The 22,203-nt window shown below is 38.0% G+C and overlaps 1 protein-coding gene across 1 annotated transcript in view; it reads right to left on the bottom strand.

The window, feature by feature from the left end:
* PKHD1 (PKHD1 ciliary IPT domain containing fibrocystin/polyductin) overlaps positions 1 to 22,203 on the bottom strand; it is a 155,886-nt gene that overhangs the window by 113,794 nt on the left and 19,889 nt on the right. Inside the window, exons 18-32 of the mRNA XM_072410067.1 lie at positions 22,022 to 22,112; positions 20,928 to 21,070; positions 18,194 to 18,330; positions 16,972 to 17,141; positions 16,101 to 16,239; positions 15,285 to 15,439; positions 13,873 to 14,057; positions 12,125 to 12,247; positions 10,854 to 10,959; positions 7,793 to 8,071; positions 6,486 to 6,610; positions 5,480 to 5,615; positions 4,657 to 4,849; positions 2,887 to 2,954; positions 256 to 1,851 (exon numbers count right to left, since the gene is read on the bottom strand). Coding sequence (XP_072266168.1) covers positions 256 to 1,851; positions 2,887 to 2,954; positions 4,657 to 4,849; positions 5,480 to 5,615; positions 6,486 to 6,610; positions 7,793 to 8,071; positions 10,854 to 10,959; positions 12,125 to 12,247; positions 13,873 to 14,057; positions 15,285 to 15,439; positions 16,101 to 16,239; positions 16,972 to 17,141; positions 18,194 to 18,330; positions 20,928 to 21,070; positions 22,022 to 22,112 — 3,646 coding nt within the window. The remainder of the gene's footprint in view (positions 1 to 255; positions 1,852 to 2,886; positions 2,955 to 4,656; positions 4,850 to 5,479; positions 5,616 to 6,485; positions 6,611 to 7,792; positions 8,072 to 10,853; positions 10,960 to 12,124; positions 12,248 to 13,872; positions 14,058 to 15,284; positions 15,440 to 16,100; positions 16,240 to 16,971; positions 17,142 to 18,193; positions 18,331 to 20,927; positions 21,071 to 22,021; positions 22,113 to 22,203) is intronic.

Below are 22,203 nucleotides of genomic sequence, written 5' to 3'. Positions count from 1 at the left end.
ACATTAGATAGTTATGGTTGACTATTGTCACTATCAGGAAACCAGAAGAAATGCCATGCAGCCATCTCTATAATACACGTAAACCAAAAGTTAGATTGAACAGTTTACCAAAAGTAAAAATTCATATATAAATAATATAAAAAATACAAAAATTGCAACTACTTAAATGCGCTTCTCTTTAAATTCACATACTTGCATAAGCTCAGTAACCCAAAACAATGTAACTTTCCAATAAAAAAAACAACATTTACTCACCAATGTTATTTTTCAATGATGTGATTATCAGTGGTATGTTGAAGGTTAAATTTGTTGTGGCCCTTCCTCTGTCAGAATCCAGACACCTGAGCTCATAGCTTCCAGCTGGTAGATCAGGAACATCACATTGTACTACTGAAGTATTTCCAGTAATATTGGTACAGTTGTAGTTATTCACTGTGATGTGTAGTTTTTCTACAGCAGTGATGGCGGAGACAGCAATCTTCAGTTTAAGATGATTCTCCAACAAAGAATGCACCACAGGTGTATATTGTGTGCTGAAATGTATGGTTCCTCCAGTGGTATTGTAATTATCCACTTGTATAATTATTCCCATTGTTCCATTTAGTGGTGGTAGAATACATCTGACCATTGTGTAATTAGCAGTGGTTACAAGACAATGGTGGAAGCTTCCAATTAGGACCAAAGTAGATGTCCATCCTTGTAGACCTGAACCTTCTATTGTCAAACAACCTCCTCCATTAAGACCAAAATTCATAGGATACAGTTTTGTGATCTGAGGTTCAATGGTAAAATGAAAAGGTTTACTGGAAAAGCATGTGTGATAATCTGCTGCATATGGAAAGGATACTGTATGATTTCCAACAAGGATGGTTTCTTCTAAATGGCATTCCACCATTGTTTCATTCCAAGACGTCACATCACATACTAAACTACTGTCCACCATAACTTGGACCTTCCTACTTAATCTTTGTCCAAGAATATAAAGGATTAGGTATTTACCTTCTAGTCTTGTAAAAAAATTACTTATCACAGGACTCAGTTCTGGAATTAGGTGGAAAGTACAGTTTCTGGTACAATCAGAAGAAACCCCATTTATTACGACAGTTGTGTCAACCTCAGCAGTAAATGAGATGTTGGGATTCCCTATAGTCTTGAGAACACATTGGATGGTGCTACTATTAGCACTGAGAATGGTGCACATGTAACCTCTTGATAACTTTACAAAAATAGAACTGTTAGTGGTTTTATAAAAAGTTCCACAAATACTTAGAATAATGCCACCACACAATGGACCTTCTCCAGGTTGAATGGAGGACACAAGAGGTACAAGTTCCACAGTTTGATTTTCCAATGGGAGGCCGGCAAATCCCAACTTTTCATCCCAGATTTTTATGTGGTATTTGCCAGAACCAAAACCATGAAGAGGTATTTCAAAGCCGTTTTTCTTCAACTCCACAAAACTAATTTTATATGTTTCTTCATGGTGAATATTTTCCAAGACAATAATGAAGTTTGTAAGATTGTAACCTGATAAATGCAGCCACATGCTCCCATTCTGAATAAACCAGGATACATTTGTGATGTTGGGTGTAAAGTCTTTGTGGTAAGTGAAAATAAAATCACTGTAGTTTGATGAATTTGAAATGATCGACCCAGTTGCTGGATTGACAATAGAGATCACAAGAGGGACTGAAATGTTTTTTTTATCAGAAGAGGGGAAAGAAGGAGTTTGACATGTAATCACCTTGTCCGTAGCCATTATGAGTCTACATGGTTGTGCTCCAGTAGTGACCGATAACAGTGATTTGTTGACAGTAAAACCTTTTCCGAAGATGTTAATTATAGTTCCACCTATAAAAAGCAAAGAAGATACACCACATCATTTAAAAAATAACCATAATCTCCACATTCATATTCAAAGCGTCCCTTTCTTCATCTTTCTCTAACTCCTTTGTGACCTTTCCCACCTCCTCAGGTCTTAAAATCTCACCAAGTATTATAAGGTCAGTGGAAAGCCTAGCCTAACTTTTTTCTCTGCATACATTGAAGGAAAAGCTGGGTCATGGGGAGAAGACTATTTAGCATCTACTTTGTTCATTTATTATGTACTAAGTAGATGTTACGTAGTTAGATTGAAAAAAAATACAAAAGTCGATCAAGTTCAAACAATAGGGAAATAAATATTCTACAAACCAGCATATCCCAGATAAAAGCCTAAACACATAGTTGACCCAGATGTAGGAAAAAAAATAATTTAGTCCAATTGGGGAAAAAAATTCCCTGGATCAACAGTCTCTAGTGTAATTTCTTTAAAACTTTAATACTCAGTTATATTCTGTGCTTCTAGAGCTTTTTCACTTTCATTAGTGAAGATGGGTGATCCTGCAAACCTGTAATGGATCTGGTCCAGGATTCAAAACATTTTCTAGCAAAGAGCAAATGACTTAACTTTGCTGGATCACCTAGCTTCACTGATGAAAGTGTATCCTCTCCAGCCTTGGAGAACTTTATTAAAACAGGCCTATTGAAACAAAAGCACTAAATGCCACCTGCAGAAGTGAAGAAAATATGTGGCCAAACTAGTTAATGTGACGACAACAGCACCATTAGTAGGCAAAGTCTAAAGTAGCACCACTTGTATTGCTCGTTACATTGTATTTGTACAAGGCAAAAGATAATAAAGTATCAAAGTCATCATGAAGGGTCTTCAAATGATTGACACCACCATTGGTGCATAATGGAAGATCCCATGTAGTGGCTTTACCCTCTTTCCTATACTGTCCCATGATTGAGAAAGACAGATATGACCATCAGTTACAGTATAGAAGTATACACAAAGTTTTAGTATTTTAATATGTTCTTTGGAATGAAAAATAACGTCCTTACCTAAGAAGGATCCGCAGCACGGTTCCACACGATCCGTTTGTAAAATATATTGGATAACCGGCTGAAACCTGAAGAAAAAAAAAAGAACGTCCAGGCTTTAGAAAAGTTTTCTCCACCAACTTTATCAAGTTCTCCCGAATGTTAATTTGTATATATACATATGATGTCACTTTCCAGCAGGTGACATTGCTCCTTGCAGAAGCAGCGCCCTTGCCACCAGCAACAATGCTAGTAGCATTCTACGGGATACTCTTTTCATCGAAGCCTCAAACAGATTTCAAAGATGATTAATCCTATTAATTATGCATATACTGTTGGAGAGAATAATTGAAAGCATCAAAGTGTCACACTGGTATTAAGTCTATATGAACTTTAGAAAGCAAATTAAATTTGTACCAGGACAGAGACAATGGTTTATGCTTTTTAAACGGCCAATAAGTGTACATTACAACTTGATTTATCTAAAAGAGCAATAAAGGGTAACTATTCCTAATATCTCAGCTTTGGATGGACATGGTGCCTTCTGTTGTCAGCTTTTTTAACATTTGGGGTCTAAAATTATTACATTATTTGCATTACTATTACAAGATAATAATGGAAGTGTCACTATCTCAAAGCTGCCTTCCCAATTTTTTTTTTATGTATTAAAGTAACCATTGGATTGGGTTGGGTTGTCCAGTACATTTTGAAGGAAATACCTAGAGATATAAGTGAATAGGGGTAACTTGATCACCAGTGGTAATCCTAAAGACAAGTTTGGGATGGGCTTTTAAAATAAGTAATATACATACGGTATATACCTTTTACATACTTGACAAGAGCTGTAATTAAAGAACAATCCTAGAGCTATACTCAAAAGTCCCATCTCCAACCCATGAATAGTGTCCTGGTCAAACTTAAAGCACCGGCCTTCTTTTTGTCTCTCTACAGTATAGAAGAATAAAGCTAACACCAAGAGGTCTCCTCTTCTGGACATAGGAAACAATTAAATAAAGACCTTCTGGGTTCTTCAAACCAATTGGATACAATAACAGGGTTTGAGCTGATTTTAATTCCTTGATTAAAAAACTGTAGTGGTTACCAATACCACCCAAACAGGCAAATGACTTTAATTGTTCTGCTTCACTGCCTTGTATCATACTTCCCAAGGATATTGACCTTTACCATATTCTGTAATATGGACTAATATGTGGCATAAAGTCCATTAGGTTTGTATGTTGTTATTTTGTAATAGAATGTGTAGATTTCAGGCAGCAAAGTGGCTCAGAGTTTAGCACTCTGGCTTAGGTCCCAGATATGAATCTCGGCCAGACACTATCTGCATGGAGTTTGCAGGTTCTCCCCGTGTTTTCGTGGGTTTCCCCCGAATACTCCAGTTTTCGCCCCACATTCCAAAAACATGCAGTTAGGTAATTGGCTTAGCCAGTTTCACAAGCCAGCCCCAGTTCACTTTGCCTGGCCCTAAGCGTCACCAAGATATTTGCAGGTTCTCTGGAACATAAATCTTATTTAGTAAAACCTTGGTCTCCTGAAAATGTTGTCATTTTTGGAAAAGCTTCAGTGCAAGGCTTCAAAGACACTTGTAGATGATAATCTCCCAACAACACTTGCCACAAGTTTAAAAGCTCCTTGGAACATGAACCTCTATGGGAAAATCACATTTTAACCACAGATTTATTCTATTCAAAATAATAGAAAGATATAGCTGTGCCCACAACTTCACATACCATAATTAACATGTGAGCCCACATCAGAGAAAGTTATGCTTACCCTGTAGTTTTGAGCAGGACCCCATTAATTAAAACAGAGAAGTTGTATAATCCACATGGAAGCTGGGGAAGAATCACCAGTATACCTTGTGGTGTCACATTTTGGATTCTTGAAGAAACTTCACAGACTTTGACTTGTATCTCAGAGTGATTGTTGTTGTCAAAGTTTGAAAGGCTAATAAAGGCAATGCCACCTGAAAAAGTAAGGAACACACCAATAAGTGGACACTTAAGTTGATTGCTAGCTGACAGGGCAAGACCCTTAGAAACAGAAGTGAGCGGAGGGGTAAAATTACATCGGTGGACCATTGATATCTTCCGACCAATAGATGTAGTTTATATAAAATACTTATATGTTGCCTTCTAAATCATTTTACCTCCTAGACTAGTTCACCTGGTCCTGCAATCTGAGCACTCCTGTTAGATAAGATAGCTTGGTCAATGGCTTCACTCATAGCTTGCTGATAATTGGATACAGAATGAGCAATAGCACATTGATGAGGTTGTCAATCTGCTCACATTATTCTCTCCTGTTGCTAGCTCACTGTGTTAGATTGAAAGCCATGAATGGTTTCACGTTTTTGAAGTTCAATGGATCTCTAAGTAGTAAAGCTTAATGGCCAGCATGGTTATTCAATGAACCAAGCAGCATCAACCAACCTTATTTAATTTTTTGAAAGGTATAGTAACTATTATATGCAAAACAACAATTGCAAATCATCAAACAGTTAATTCTTGAACCTGTCTGTCTTCACATAATGGTTATTGCAAATCATTATTAATACCTTGTATAGCACGCAATATTTACCTTAATTTGCTCTTACCTGCTGGGCTGCTCACATTCGGAGTAAAAAAAGCGATTACAGGATTTAATGAAGGGTCATATTTGATCTGTTCTGGGAAGGAGATCCATTGCTGATCAATTTTACCACTTATATTCCCTCCATATACATCTTCAGTCTATAAAAAGAACAAAGACAGACTTTAGGGTGAATGCAACAGCTAGTCACATAGCCATAATGTTGTGCAAAAAGTGTGCACTCAGTAAATGCATACATTTCTTTTAATTCACAGGCATGGATCTGCTGATCTTTCTGCTTTAACTTTAACTAACCTCTACGTAAGGATTGTTTTATCATACGTCTGAATGACCAAGGGTTGTCATGGGGCTTCTATTATAGGGCAGATGGTCGCTGATACAAAAAATTTTTAAACTTCAATGACACCGCAGCAATTTCAGCCTTGATGATTGGAAAGCTGAGCAATGACCTTGTACTCGCACATCTAGTACATACAGGTAGATTTACACTTTCCCAGCCATTTAATAATTGGATTCAAAGGGAATTTAGTGGCCAACTTATTATTTTTTTGGTTCCAATCGATTGATTATATTGGAATAGAATAAACTGGAATTCTGATCCTTTCTAAGCCAAGAAGACAATCGAAAGTGAAAAAGTTAATAAACGTGTTTTGGGACTTTTAACAGATTGAATACCAATGCAAGTGTTGGTTGGTCAAGCATAAAATTGGAAACTGATCACCTTGTTTATGGTCGACTACCCTTTGCTTGATAACACATGAATCTTCTCTTGACATGTCCTCGACATGTCCTCTGTGATGGAACCCACAATCAGGTTACAACTAGGACCCTGCTGTATCTACCACCAGTCATAATGAGCCTTAACTTCATTCAACCAATTGGTTTCTCAAGGGCTTAGTTCGCCATGTTTTCAGTTTTAAAGGGCTCACAAGGGGATATAACTATTAATAAAGGTGCTTAAAGAACTGTTTTCTAGATCATACTTTATATATGATACACAGAGTACATACCTGGGAAGGTGCAACACATGTGATTGTTGTACAGTTTTGTGTTAGTAGTAGACATGGACGTGAACCAAATACCACCATGCTAACATCACCGATTTGGACGCCTTTTATAGTCATTGTCTGACCTCCTAAAAGAAAAAAAAACACACAGTTGGTTCTGACCAACTCCAGACAACAAGAAAAGCCAACATCGAGTAATAAATTTATTTTCTTTCCTGAGAACTACAAGGGGCAGAATATTTAACGAGGAACTTCCTGAATTTTTGGGCTTAGATTCATTTACAAAATTAGGATAGCAGAAACTAAAGGAACTGAGAGAACAGTAAAACCTACGGCAGATACGAAGGTCAGCAAGTATGCTGAGAGATAAATAGAAACCTCCACTGTCTAAGTGAATTTCCACCTTTAATGGGGCACAAAGATTTTATTAGATGTTGGCTATTGATGTCATCTAGCTGCTTCCTAAATCTATAAGAGAATTTTAGGACAGAGAGGTCTCTGAGTTCCCTGCTCTGTGCTCCTTTGTTTTTACAACAATAGAGGCTCTTATATATACATTATATTATGAAGAATGAGTGGGGACCCTGAAAAGTCAATGGAACATTCCATATCTCAAAAAGGGTAGGTGTAGGTGAAGTGTGGAATAATGGTCATGGATACTTAAGAGCTAAAATCCCTAAGATATACAATAAAAATGGATGGTTCAGCCCACCCTACCTGTAAATAAAATATCATTTTTGTTGCCTAAATTTTACTATAAAAGTCATATGTCAGAAGTCAATACCTATTATATTTAAATATTCTTTTTCTACTTATATAAACGTTTATTAAACCCAATTACTTTACAATAAACTGTACATTTTTATGTTCGGGGGGAAAACCAAATATGTACATTACATATGCAGGTGGTATATATAAATACTATATGTATATATATATATATATATATATATATATATATATATATATATATCATAAGTTAGGCTGTGTATATGGCATGGTGCATTTGGTCTGTAGCTCTGATTTAAGCAGGTTTTGTGGGAAATCAATGACTTAATCACTCTGCTGCTGCTCCTATTTTACCTATTCATAGTCTAGGGGATGGGAGGTGACTCATTTATATTATTCAATGTGAAAGAGAAAAGTCATATAACTCACCCTACCTAATTTGAGGACCAGTATATATTATATATATATATAAATATATATATATATACTGTAAAAGGTAAAAAAAAGTACCTATATACATTATTTTGTTAAGGGTCATGAATAGAAAAATATTGATACAATTCATTTGCATTGTGACTCACCAGTTTGTGAAATAACAGATGGGATGACACTGAAGAGCCTGGGTGTAATATAAATAGTGAGAGCCTTTCCACTTCCATGGACTGCAAACCCCATCGGCTTCACATGCACTGTGACCTCACTCTCTCCTATTGGTAGACCTGACGTGGCGCAGCACGTTATACAGGACATATTGGCATCCATAATACCACACTCTGCCTTATTGATTGATACATGTATGTCATCTGGGCTCATGGAAAAACCAGATCCAGTAATATTGATAATATAATCACATCTGCTACCTGCAAAGACAATTACAGGACAAAGGACAACATTGCCATTAGATCACATGATTTCAATGATCCAATATATTTCCTGTAGCAATAAATGATTTCCATCACTTTTTAATTTACTCTGTGTAAGCTTTACTAATGTAAGCAAAAATAGTCCAAGAGTTTGTAAGTATTAATATTATTATTATCTTGTATTTATATAGCACCAACAAATTATACAGCACTTTACAAAGTATAAAGGTCATTAACTGTCCCTCAAAGGAGCTCACATCCTAATCTCCCTACCATAGTCATATGCCAAAGATAAAGTCTATAGTCAACTTTTGCAGAGAAGTCAATTAACCTAACCACATGGGGGGAAACTGAAGTGCCCAGAGGAAATTCACTCAAACATAGGGAGAACATACAATCTCTTTGCAGACTGTGTTCTGACTAAGATTCCAACCTTGGACCCGAGTCCTGCAAAGGCGAGAGTGTTTGCCACCTGAACCACCATGCAACATCCACAGAGGACATGTCAAGTGAAGATCAACATTCACGTGTTATCGAGCAAAGCGTCTTCTGGGAAATCAATGGCATATGTCTGCCTGCTAAGACCAATCAGGCCAGTGATGTGTCCTTTACGAAAGGCAAAATAGCTTTTTGGAGGCTTGGCAGCTTCCCAATCCTACCCAATGGGCCTGATTTATAAAAGCACTCTGAGGCTGGAGAGAATACACTTTCATCAGTGAATCTGGGTGATACACAAACCTGGAATGGATCTGGCTGTTGGGATCCGAACCCAGGGATGCTTCAGTGTCCGGCTGCAGAGCTGTCTACTGCGCCACTTGAGGGTTCCCCTTTTGCACTCGGTTGGATTCCTTGGACAAAGATACCTTGATACTTAGTTTCTTGTTGAACCTTGAACTCCAGGCCCCACTCATGAACTTCATATTTAAACCATGTCTCTGAAACTTCCTGTTGCCAGATTATTGTGCTTTGTCAATATCTTGCTCTTCCTGCTACTGTTACATTGCACTCTCCAAACTGCTACCTGTTTAGCGACCCTTGGCTGCTGGTTAAACGACTACTCTGCCTTGCACTCCATCTCCAACTTACACCATTGGCTACCGACCTCGGCTTGTGCTTTGACTACGTTTGTGTTTGCTCCTTATCTGCTACCCCTGCTTGTGCATAGATCCTGCTTCCTGCTTCCGCCTGTGCCTGCTTGCTGTTTCAGCCACTGGACTCCCAGCCTGACACCTCATTGTTACACTGGCCCAGGATTCGAAACATTTTCTAGCAAATAGCAAATGACTTTGACGAAATCCAATCGATGTTTGCTGAAAGCCTGACACCTCATTGTTACACTGGCCCAGGATTCGAAACATTTTCTAGCAAATAGCAAATGACTTTGACGAAATCCAATCGATGTTTGCTGAAAGAGTATCCTCTCCAGCCTTGGAGAGCTTTAATAAATCAGGCCCAATGTGTGGACAAGTCATCAGCCATTGAGAAGACAGCCAGAGAGCCTCACAAATGGTTGTAGTAAGCTCAAGTCATCAAGAGTGGCACCACCATTTATCCAATTGCCACTGTTTGGCGGTGGCGTTGGGTGGTGGGACCTGGCGAGCGGCAACTGACAACAAGAGGCATTGATGTGAGCTGTAATACAAGCAAAGACATCTTCCACTATCTAATTAAACTTATCTTAATTTATCTGCTCCTGAAATTGAACTGGATTGTTAAAACCTGCTAGCTTTGAAACCTGCAATTTTTTTTGAATCTTGATACTTACAGTAACTTTCAAAACTCCATTGAGCAACCCAAAAGCACTATGTTGTTGTGAAAGACCAATGTCCCATCCTGGGAGGGACTTCACACACACCACACTTTATTTTTTGACTGTATATAAAGTTCATTTCCAGCTTTTTTGCACTAAAGTAGAATGAAAAAAAGTTTCCGGGGATGTGGATAATTATTTGGCTTGTAGCTCATCAGTAAACAGTTGGCCACACCGAGTCCTGACCATTGCTTTCTGGATTGCGGGAAATGGCTCTATTGCAAAAAAACCCTCCGACTGGGATCTGCAGTGTCTAGAAGGGGGCCATGTAGGACACGTGGAGGAGAATTTGGCTCAGCCCGGGAAACAGAAGAAAGTTTGTGGTGTTTTGGTTGGTATCTGGATTTGGTACTTGCTTAAACTGTCAAATAAGAGTCTTTAATTCAACATACATTCCAGCATTTATCATATATTTCCATACAAATACAAATCTAGGAAAATAGAGAACAAAGACCAACAAATTTATACATGTACTCTAGTTCAGAAAATGTTGCTGTCTTCATTTGTCTTCTAAATACTACTTTTTAGATTTCTAGGCACAAAAATTGATCATTGCAGAATGTATAGACCTATTTCTGATACAAATGGAGGCAGCAAGAATTTATGAACTGGGATACATGCAAAAATGTGTAAATTCTAGGAGAATAATGATTAGTTTTTCTGCGATTGGTCTTTTGCAAGACCTCCTACTATCATTCTCCAATGCTGAAATCAGTAATAGTCCAATAAAGTCTTTATTCCAAAAATCCTTCTAACTCCACATTGTCCCCTACTTATTGCTGAGACTCCATTCACTTCAACAACAAGTCTGAACTTGGCATGTCCACCTGATGATGGTCCTTCCATTGAGATATATGTACTAGGGATATCAAATCATGACAACATACCGATTTGTGAGATATCTGCTAGAGAAGAGGATGGAGTTTGGGACACACATTCTACTAGAGAAATCAGAAATGCTATAAATACCTGGAGAGAACTGAATGTCTGTCACTACTGGGGTCATAGTCACAAGATGCTGGAAGGTACAAGAACCTGAACATTTGGCTGGGATGTCATTCACATGAACAGTGACCTGCAAAGAAAGGATAGCACTATGAGGTTCACATTATGATTCACATCATTTACTACTCCTTACATAATAAACTACAGAGTTAGAAATAAAGAAAGAATGCAAATTGGGTGATTGCTCCCTCTAATAGCTCTAATAGACTATACACTTCTATAATAAAGCCTACCGCTAGGGGGGAGGGGGGGTTAATGAATCAATTTGCTTCAAATACATTTGTAGATTCTTCCCTGGATTGAGTACTGAAATATAAAAAGCACGAATCTTTGATGGACCTCAGATTCGGAAACTGATAAATGATTCAAATTTCACGAGATACATGACTGATATTGAACCTTCCGCCTGTCACAGTTATGTCATGGTTGTCAAGAACTTCTTGGGTAACCATTAAAGCACAAAATTATGAAGAACTGGTACAAGACTTGCTCTTAAACTTTAAAATTTGGGTGCTACTATGAGCATAAGGGCACACTATCTCCATAGCCATTGGCAAATATTTCCAGAAAACCTTGGCGATTTCAATTAGAAACAAGGGGAGAGGTTCCATCAAGATATAAAGGTGATGGAAGAAAGATATCAGGGCAGATAGGATAGACACATGATGGCGGACTACTGCTGGAGCCTTCAATGTGATTGCCCTGATCATCAGCATACAAGGAAATTATACAAACAAAGTTTTTCAATGACTTCTTTGTGATTTGTTCTGTAAATATACTGAATATAGAATATATTGACATTAGGTATTTCAAAATGTAATTTTGTATACGTAGGCATATCTAGTTTAATTTTGCTTCATTGTCATGTTTCATTAGATTTCTATGAGGTTATTATTGGGGCCATTTTTTCAAAAACTAGAGCCAATCTAGAAAAACCAATACCGTATTTGGAATCTGTGCATCAAACATAATCTAAAATGACTTTAATCTGTTTGGCAAGAAAATGTTTGCTGACCAGTGTTATAGGTGAATCATTACAAAAGGTGTGCATATTGTAGGATAGGCTTCTTCCTCTCTGTATGGAAGCAGAAGTTTCTCTACAGATCAAACCCAAAAGGTCGAACCTGAGAAGCTCATGCTGTTCAGTGATATCAGAGTATGCAGCACAGGGGCAGATCCTGCACAACTGAGCAATATGAAATCTAAGGCCAGAGGACGACATAGGAACCATTTACCTGAGGAAGAGGGTTTGCAGATGCTAACATATCACCAAATATTGGCCAAATAAATACTCCTCCATCAAAAACAACTCGTGTTATAACTGTAGGGTTCAGTCCTGTGAGATTGTCTGCAAAAACCTGTATCAAAAAAAAAAAAACAACAACATTCCAATCTTTTTATGGTAAAATTCTATACCACAAAGACAAACAATAATTGATATGTAGTAATGGAAGAAAAATGAACAAACTGTGCCATGTCTGTGCAATTTAAAAAAGACTGCAAGGTATTGTATAGGAAATGTGTACGTTATTTACTGAATTCTGCTCGGCATTCCGGCAGCACTGCAACAATTCACACACGTACCTGCCTGGCCATAGAGAATTGGCAATCTATAGTGCTAGGTGTGGATGAATATTATGTACCATGGCTGGCTTGCTTTGGTCTAAACACCGGAACATTTTACATGGCCCTGTGCAGACCACAGCAGTGTAGAAAAGTCTGCACAAAAGCTCTGCGCTATACAACTTATTGAGCGGGGTCGAGGTAGGGGCATGATTAGTATAGCAGCTGTTTCTAAATACAGATTTACAATTTAAGGTACCCATATACATGAAATAAGGGTTGCCAGTCTTACTGCTTTCAGCTGCATTGGGTGACAGTCTTATCCTTAAGATGCACACTGACAAACCCTGTTACATTGGTTAGCATACAATGCATTACTGGAGTTTGATATGCTATCAGTATGCGTCTACATGGAAATGGTAACTTCTTCCTAAGTTTGTGTGGGTCTTCTCCCCAAAATCACATTGCTAGTTAATTTGCCCCTAAAAGTGTCCCTTGGAGAATATATAGATGTACTTTCTTGTGGCCATAATGCCCCCTTAGGGGAGATTTTCATCTTTGTAACACCAATACTTGAAATGGAGAGTACTCCATTCAACAGTCACTAAAACAGGAACACACAGACAGCACTTTTGTCAATGTCAGAGGTTCTAACACCCCACTCAATGATAGAATGTATTTGTGCCATAGTCTAATGTCTTATCACTTTTTGTCTTGACAGCAATCATTGCCTAATAAAGTCCTTCCCACTCAACTCCAAATTGAATAAAAGTTTTGGCAAGAGGTGAACTTAAATCCATGTTTTAAATCTCATAGAGACAGCAAAGGAACTTCGGTGGGCATTTTTGGACTTTTCTTTCCTTTTACTACTAGCAGGGGTTCTCACGTCACCAGAATACCAACACAGGAGGGCAACATCGATTGGAAAAGAAAGTGAAGCCTTCAATATAAAGGCTGTATTCCATGTATACATCCTAAAATGTCAACTATAATCACGAAAATATTCATTACAATCTATTCTTCAAACGTCAAGAAATAAATCCACTGTGGATACAACAATTGTTATTGCAAATCCAGTTATTTTCCTTGTAAAATTGCCATTGATATCATAATTGTGCCGCACATAACCTCTATAGAGAGCAGAGCCATGGAGGGGACCCAGCAGGTTCACCCACCATAGGCAGCTTGCTAAGAACCAGCAATGAACGGTCTTTATCACAAGAAGCTTCTAAACAAAAGTTTCATATTGGGTTTACTGCACAAAATTCAAAGAAATACTCAATGTACAACAGGATTAAAATAATAATAAACATGTATGTTGTATTTAAACATTGTTTTCTCATCTCGAAATTGACATTAGACTTGGAGTACACTGTTCAATCAGGTAAGCATTGATAGTATTGTCAAAATTAAAACATACCTGGATGAGATCAGGCAAGTCTCCGGTCATATCGGTCCAATATAAAGTCCATACTTTGTGATGGCACAAATCCACATCCCTGGTGACAGTAAAGTCTGTGGCATTGATATATTGTACTGAGACATCATTTACATTAAGAACTAATATATCCCGTAGATGTATCGGGGAGATGTGCACTGATATTCCTTCAAACAACAAACACAAGTGCAGTTACAGGGAGCTGATCTCATCAATATAAACTTTTGCAGTAAGAAAATTAGCAAGGTAATGATAATATGCATGAACAGATCTCCAAAGTTCTGAGTGAAGGACATTTCAGCACATTTCGTCCTATAGACCCAATAGAAAGTACGAGGCATCTTTCTAAAAGGAAATGCCCTTGTGTCACCACACAGGAGTTTCCATTGGGATGTTTTACTTTCATCCCTATTCTGCATGTTGAACTTGCCCTAACTTTTGGTGACAATAGCCCTCAAGGCAAAGAAAGAACACTTTAATGATAGGTCACATCTGTCCTTTCAATCACATCTAATCATATTAGCAATGGTTGAAATTTGTATGTATAGGACCACATAAGACAACGGCTTATTCCGTAGTCAATCACTGAAAAATAATTCAATGGATCAAGGAAATCTTACATCAATGCTTTGGACCAACCATCCTCAATCAGGGATCTGCGGAACCATAGGGTTCCTCTAGAGGTTTCCAGGTGTTCCTTGAGCTGTGGATGATTGACCTCCCATGGTGCGGTGCCGGTATAGTTCTTGAGTCAACACTACTGCTGTTACAAGAGATGTTCTTAGTTTTTTAAGGTTGGTATTTAGAACACTGTCGTAATGGGAACATTTTCCCAACTAGCAACTAATATAAGTCAATTCTGGCACATATACCTAATGAATTGTTTTTAGAAGGGGTTCCCTAAGATCTGAAATAATTTTAAGGTTTCCTGGGATAAAAAGGCTGAAAAACGCTGCTTTAGAATATTCCACAACGCTGATTGAGGTTCTTGTTGGTAGGTTGATGCCCAAGCAGTATTTTACAGGAACAGATTTGCATTGTGCACTGATCACCCAAGGAGTTACTCCGCACACTGTAAATGCTGAATTTCCAGGGTTACCCTGTCAAGTGCTAGAGTATGGCAGACAAGCCAAACTTATACAGGCACAAAACATTTGCTAGTTGCACAGGGGGCAATGTAAATATTATTTTCACCCAAATTTTACACATTTTCTTATTTGAATGAATTAAAACATTTATAAACAGACCCCATGCTGTATGTGTGGCTTTACAAACTGGCTACGAATACTGACCACTACTACCAACACACAAGCTTACGAAATTGTCAAACTATGGATATTTCTATCTGCACTGGAGAAGTATTTTAGCATTAGAAATATTGGATCATTCACTACCTGGTATAACTCTATCCAATAACCTAATGGAGAAGGTTCCTCCAATTGGTGGGCTCGCTGCCTGTAGTCTTGTAACCACCATTGAAATGACTTCATTTTCTTGACTCAGAGTCTGTCTGTGCTGATCTGTTCTTGTATCTTCAATGGCAGCTCCACTATATAAGAAGAAATGAGGATATAAAAAAGAAAATGGTTTTACAGTAACCTACCTAGTACCTAGCTAACAATTTTCTCTATTTGTCTTCCTATTTTTGGTTTTTGTCAGTGTTCCCTCTATAGGTATGTATCCTTGACAGTGATATTATTAGGTTTGCAATTATTTTTTTTACCAAGTCTAAACAATATTTCCAAACATTGGCATGATAGTTTTGCCTACGTGTTGCCACGTGTTGCCTTGTTGTGTTGCCTTGTTGTGTTGCATCTGTTGTGGTTCATGGACATGCATCTATTAAAAATGAATGGGCAATGCACCACAAAATGTAAATCAACACATACATGAATAAATGTGATTTGTCGTAATGAACAGATTGTGATGGCTGAGGACACCAGCTAGCACTTTGCATCTCCAGTAGTGAGACTTCTCTTCCATGAGTACTTATTTACTCTCTGGCCATATTGAGGTCTCAGTCCTCCTGCAAGTGAAGTTCTCATCAATCAAGCCTTTTAAACCAACAACAAATATAGCAAGCATGGTCATGCTAATATACCATAAGCTGTGAATATAGAAGATCCAAAAGTTTTTTAATGTTAAAAAGGTCAGGAAAAGCTGCTTTATTTTAAGACTGTCTGGTCCATAATATATGTAAATCTCCTTACCACAGCTCTATAAGAGGAAGGTTGGTTCCACAGTTGGCTACTAAGGCAGTCAGGTTGAACGAAGGGTACGTTCCAGTAACAGATATAGAATTCAAAAGATGACCACTTGGCCGAGCTGGTTTACGATCCACTTGGCTAACTGTAAAGATGACAACATTTTGGCAAAAAAGTTTTCTATATTACAAGCAATCCTTGACACCACAAGTTGGACAAGTTAACACCACTTAACAGCATGACATAATAATGTTTTAGGGTGTTTTTAAAGTTAGCACCACTGTGCTAAGATACTTTGTTTCTATTTCTCCCCCCCCCCCTCCATGGTTTTAGTAGGTGTTCCCCTGGATCTAAAAAGTGTTGAGATGGCTTCATCAGAAGATAAAAGTTTGGGAAATTCTAGTATGGTCTATGTATATTTATTACAGTCAGTGTTTTTGAATTTCCATCAGTGTGTGTCTGTCCATCACGGTCTATCAAGTCAATCATATTAAACAAACTTCCTAAAGCTACATACGCACTTCCAATGGTTCTCGGCCAATAAACAGCTCAGGGCCAATATCGCACGAAAATCTGAGGTGTGTACAGCGCTCGTCGTTCACAAACGATGAACGATCGTAATGCAAGTGAAGGGGGTGCCGCTCCGTCGATCTCCCTATCCGGTCTGCATACAGCAGAACGGTGCTGTATGTACAGCACTCGTCCATGGATCGTGGAGTGCTTAGTCGTTCGAAAGGATCATGAAAGATCAACCAACGACTATAATTGCAAGTGTGTATGCGGCTTAAGAATTGGAGGATGAATTTCAAAGTTCTAAAAATGATAAGACTGAGTTGGGGAGGGAAGAAGGATGTCTATACAACGCCATAGTTTGTACCTTTTTCTTTTCTATTGGCAATGATGATCTCATCAATAAAATACTGGTTCTTTTCCTCATTTTCCATTTGCATCAGGAGAATCTGATCCACATAAATTATAGAAATTCCATTGTCTTCCCTCAGTTGGTCTTCTATACACATCTGAAGATCCATACAGACAAATTTCCAGCTATTATAGAAAATAAACACAGTGTTCACAGTGTTCATAATAGACAGAACAAACAGTAAAATATAGCTTTACCCAGCAGATATAAACATTATGTGTTTCCATTTCCAAAATTTGATGTAACTTTATTTACCTTCAATGCTACTGGATAAAATATGGAAAACCCATAATAGCTTAGGACCCCATCCTACAGTTATGTTTTGCATTCCCCCAATTCCTCATAGCCAACAGCAGGATTCTCAACCGTGACAATTCTATGAATCCCACTGGCCCCTACCTTCCCTAACCTTCAAAACTTTTTTTGGATCCCACAGAGTATTAGAGCTGGTTTTAGATTAAGGTTAACTGGGCAATAACCCAGGGCCCCCACTTTCTCGAACGTTGACAATTCTATGGATCCTACAGGAGGTCAGAGCTGTTTTTTGGAGTTGGGGCAAACTGGACAATTGACCAGGACCCCCATTTTCTCCAACCGTAACAATAATATGGATTCAACAGGGAATCAGAGATGTTTTCAGGGCATGGCAAACAGGAAAATTGTCCAGGGCTCACATGTTCTCCAACCATGACAATTCTATAGATCCCATGGAGAATCAAGACTGGTATGGGGTAGAGCAAGCTGAGCAATTTCCCAGGGCTCCTACCTTCTACAACCATGGCAATTCTAAGGGTTCCACAGAGAATCCAAGCCAGTTTTAGAAAAGGAGAAACTGAGTTATTGCCCAAGGCCGCCACTTCTCTTCATCCTTGACAATCTAAGGATCCCATACAGAATTAAGATTGGTTTTAGAGTAGGACAAATTTGGAAATTGTCCAAAGCCAAAGAGTTTTATTTAAACCATGGGACAGAATTGCACCAATACATGAAAATATAACAAATGCACTTGAACTCTACGAGTGTTTGTGAGATACTCGTTGATATGGAAGCCACAGCATGTTATTAGCCACTTAGTTGATGAGAAGAATTGTACACGTGTGTGATTGGGTTAAACGTTCATATTGACAGAACTTATAAATGGATAACATACATACATGTTTAAAAAAAAACTATTTACCTTTCAGGAGTCTTCTCTTGAATTTCCCATTGACAAGTATAATTCTTTCCCACTGTGTTCAGTGGATTGATAGCAGTGTTATATGTGACCGAGACCAGCAAATATTCTCTCAGATATCCCTTATAGGCAAAACACACCTGAAAGAAGATTCACATTACATGAAATACATTTTATATTCAAGATGTCATAATTTAAAGAAAAACTAGAACTCTCAGTTACATATTAATTTTTTAAGTTTACTTAACTGAATATTTATTTCTTTACCAATATTATAACATCATTGTTTTCCCAATTACCATTTATTACAGGGTACACCTATGACAAGTGATTTACACAATACCAAGGAACTATCTCTATTGGAACTCTATACAACCCGTTCAGTACAGCAGGAAGGAAGGCGAGGTTAGGGGAGGAGTTACTATACTGAGTAAATTTCAGCTTGAGTTACTGAGCACTGTAGACAACAAGCTTTCATATGCAATGTGTTTATATTATGCTAAATAAAATGAAGTGCCAGGCAAGAAATCTATCAAGAAAATTTCCTAATAATACCATTCCTCAATAGTAAACTACAACACCATCTATGTTCAGATCTCTCTATTTATAGATCTGTATACTCAGGATAATCAGATATAGTTAACACTCATTTAGTTCATTATGTAATCTGTCAACCGACATGTGGTGCATATAGTATCCATTGCAGTGGGAATGTGTTCTGCTAGTTGAAATAAACTGGCCACCATGTTCCCATGCATTTTAGCATGCGCATCCTGGCTGCTGCAAAAATGTGAACCAAGCCTGAATGTGAAGGTTACCAAAAAGAATATAAAGTCATCAGTCTATTAGGATAACATCCGATGTGTCTCAATGGCTGCCAATGGCAGTTCATCTTCCAGTTAAGGTTTCTTGCCTTTGAGCCCACTTGGGCACATTTACATCCCGAGGTAGCTGGTTACATTTTGTCACCACTAATAGTGATCAGAATGTTTTAACATAAAATTAATACTTCTTTCATCATTGCTGTCTGCAAAGCTGAAAAATGGAATCCATAGCACAGAGCGTTGCATGGGTTTGATCAAAGCTCTGTGATGAGGCTTCATGTTGTGTCTTTGTTAGGACGTATTACCGAGGCTTCATGGCTGGCAGTATAATAGCCTGCATGCACAGTAACCATTGGAACTGAAAAAGTTTCATTTTACATATTGTGCGTACAATGGAAAAGAAATGTATTCTCAGAGTTATTGCTGCAGTGTTCTATATAAAATAAAGTGTACATGTAGCACTCACACGCCCATAGGAGTGGCTGGTTTAAACCCAGGTTCTCTTCCTTAAGAGAGGTGAAATGAACACACAAATAAACACACAAGCACAATCCAACTTTAAGCCAGGGTTTTCTGTTTTGTTTTTTGATGTTCAGGGGTGGGGTCAGGAGCACATAATGTCCAAGCAGCAGCTCACTGGTTGAGAGAATACCAGGACAACATAACTTTTAATCCTAGCAAATCTCTTTGAATCAAGCAGGCCTTTATTAAAGATCCACACTTTAGGGTAACACAGCTCGAAGAACCTCCTGGTTGGAATAGGTAACCCCTTCCAGGCCCGATATCAGCACCTGCAGGTCTTGCTTAAAAGTTCCAACATTTCTATACTTCTCTAAACCCTTGCCCAGCCTTTGGGTCTCATATGACATCACTGGCAACAGAAAAAAACAACTGCAACTGCTAACTGGTTTTCCTTTAAACTATGGTCAGGTACTCTACCTAGAGAGCCAGTCACTTACACATAAAAAAGGGTCCACCAAGGCCAGTGTTCCATGGAACCCCAATGTTCCTCCAGAGTTGGCTAGGGCTTCCTTGAGCAATTTGTGCCCTTTTGGTCAGTTTAACTGACACCTATGATCTTTGATCAGTAGAAGTAGCATTTTTTCCACTCATCAGCAATGCAAGAGACATTCTTCCAACTGACCATCACACTAATGTACTGTGAGCTGTGGATATAGTAATTACAGCAGGGAGTCCCTGAAGACCCCATGTTTAAAAGGTTAAGCAACACTGATCTAGACCAATCAGATAACCTAAAGACCTTGGAGTCACTGGAAAGTTTTAGACTTAATAAAATCTGAAGGATCTCCAACAAGTCAGGAAACATTCAAGAATGATATCCTACGAAGGCCTCATCATTAGAGCAAATACGTAATGGTAGACCCAAGGGCTTGGAGACATGCTCAGTATCACAGAACTGGTTCTGGCTTTAGATTCTGTGGTCTTTCTTCCTCAATCTCAAGGTTACTCCCAGTACTTATCTTCTCACCTCAACACACATCACTGAACAAAATCCCTTGTGGGTGAGACAGATATTACCTTCTGGTGATGACAAAGACTGGCCCAATTCTTCCACAACTTACAATTGGCCAGTAAAGCTTTTCACCATAGTGAGTGACTAACAGCAAAACTTGAGAGAAAGAGGCAGAGCAGACATTTTCTTCAAATACTTCCAGGTATTTTCCCACTTTTTACAGTTTTGCTGAATTAAATAGGAATCTTTCTCCTGTACTATTTTATGATTTAAAAAAATGGATTTTATCTCATGGAAATATTACCATACGTGTTGCAGTGATGTAATGATTAGAAAAATCGAACCAACAAGTCGTACAACCTTATGGTTGGATTGTTATGTGTGGGTTGAGTGGGTCACAAAATATCTAGTGTTTTGATTTCTCCCATCATGTACGTACATGGCTGTACTTGTTTAACTCTAGTTTTTCCATTGAATTAGATTTCTTCAGAATATATTTTGGCTTGAAGCTGCTGACCATTCCACAGTACGGCTCAGTCCACCCTGCCATCATTCCATCTGTGCCAAGCTCGTTCCTCTCATCTAACATACGAGAAAAGAAAAATGAGGTCAATATATTATTTTATTTATGGATTGTATTTGCTATGTCCAAGCAGAATGTGAGAGGGATCAAACAGGTCCACCCATTACAAGCTGCTTACGGGAAGTAGAGGGGAGAGGTGGCAATCAAAAGACTAGTCACCCTGCGCAAAAAGAGACAGTAGTAGTAACTGATTTTTAATACAGGAATAGGAAGTTTTATACTAGATTACAGTACAGATGGGAATGACATGTAGCATACATTGCATCATTGCATCAAAATGAAAAAAAATTCTTGGCATCTCCTGAGCTGTGAAAAACTAAAAAGGATGAAATATTGCTAGGTCTAAAAAAACTCTTCACATACTTCACATACTTGAGCATTACCAATTTTTTCCCTCAAAATGCCAATAGAAAAAGAGTCTCAGTATATATTTGGGTCACACCACTAGATGGCACTGTGTCCTAATGTAACCCGTGTAACAAACTCATCTGTCAGACACATGAGACATGCATGTGTGTCACATATTACGTATTATATCACATATTATGAGGACACAGCAATATCACATATTATGAGGACACAGCACCATTTACTGGTGGCTAACAATAATGAACAAAAGAGCAAGTGACCCATCATAACCAACTCAGAAGTTAAAAATACTTTCACCAGAAAAAAGAAAGAAAAATAATATTTAACACACAATTTGGTTGGTTACTGCTTTGAATGTTAGTAGTGATGGTTGCATTTTGTGTTCTAGGTTTATACTCAAGTAAAAACTTTTTCCTGTATTTTTAAGTTAAAATAAGAACCCGGATTTATATATGAGTATATATAGTAATTTCTGAAAGAGTGTTACTAAATCTAATATGGTCATTTCAGATATAAATAGTGCAGATTGTCCTTAACTAATCAGGGTTATGATAGATATATTTTTATCACTGATCTCTCACCTTCCTCAAATCCATAACTGCGGAATAGATCTCCTGTGGACAGCTCTCTGACACAGTGGACTGACACCATGTCCTTAATGACGGACTTAATCTGAATAAGAGGAAACAAAAGGACAACAGTAATGGTTTTAGAGAATACAATGGAAGGATACATTGGCATGATTTCCTAGTTATAGTCTAAT

The sequence above is a fragment of the Pyxicephalus adspersus genome, chromosome 4 (genome assembly GCF_032062135.1).
Source record: "Pyxicephalus adspersus chromosome 4, UCB_Pads_2.0, whole genome shotgun sequence".
NCBI lineage: Eukaryota > Metazoa > Chordata > Amphibia > Anura > Pyxicephalidae > Pyxicephalus > Pyxicephalus adspersus.
The sequence above is the reverse complement of the archived record's forward strand: the minus strand, read 5'-3'. Positions and strand labels throughout refer to the sequence as shown.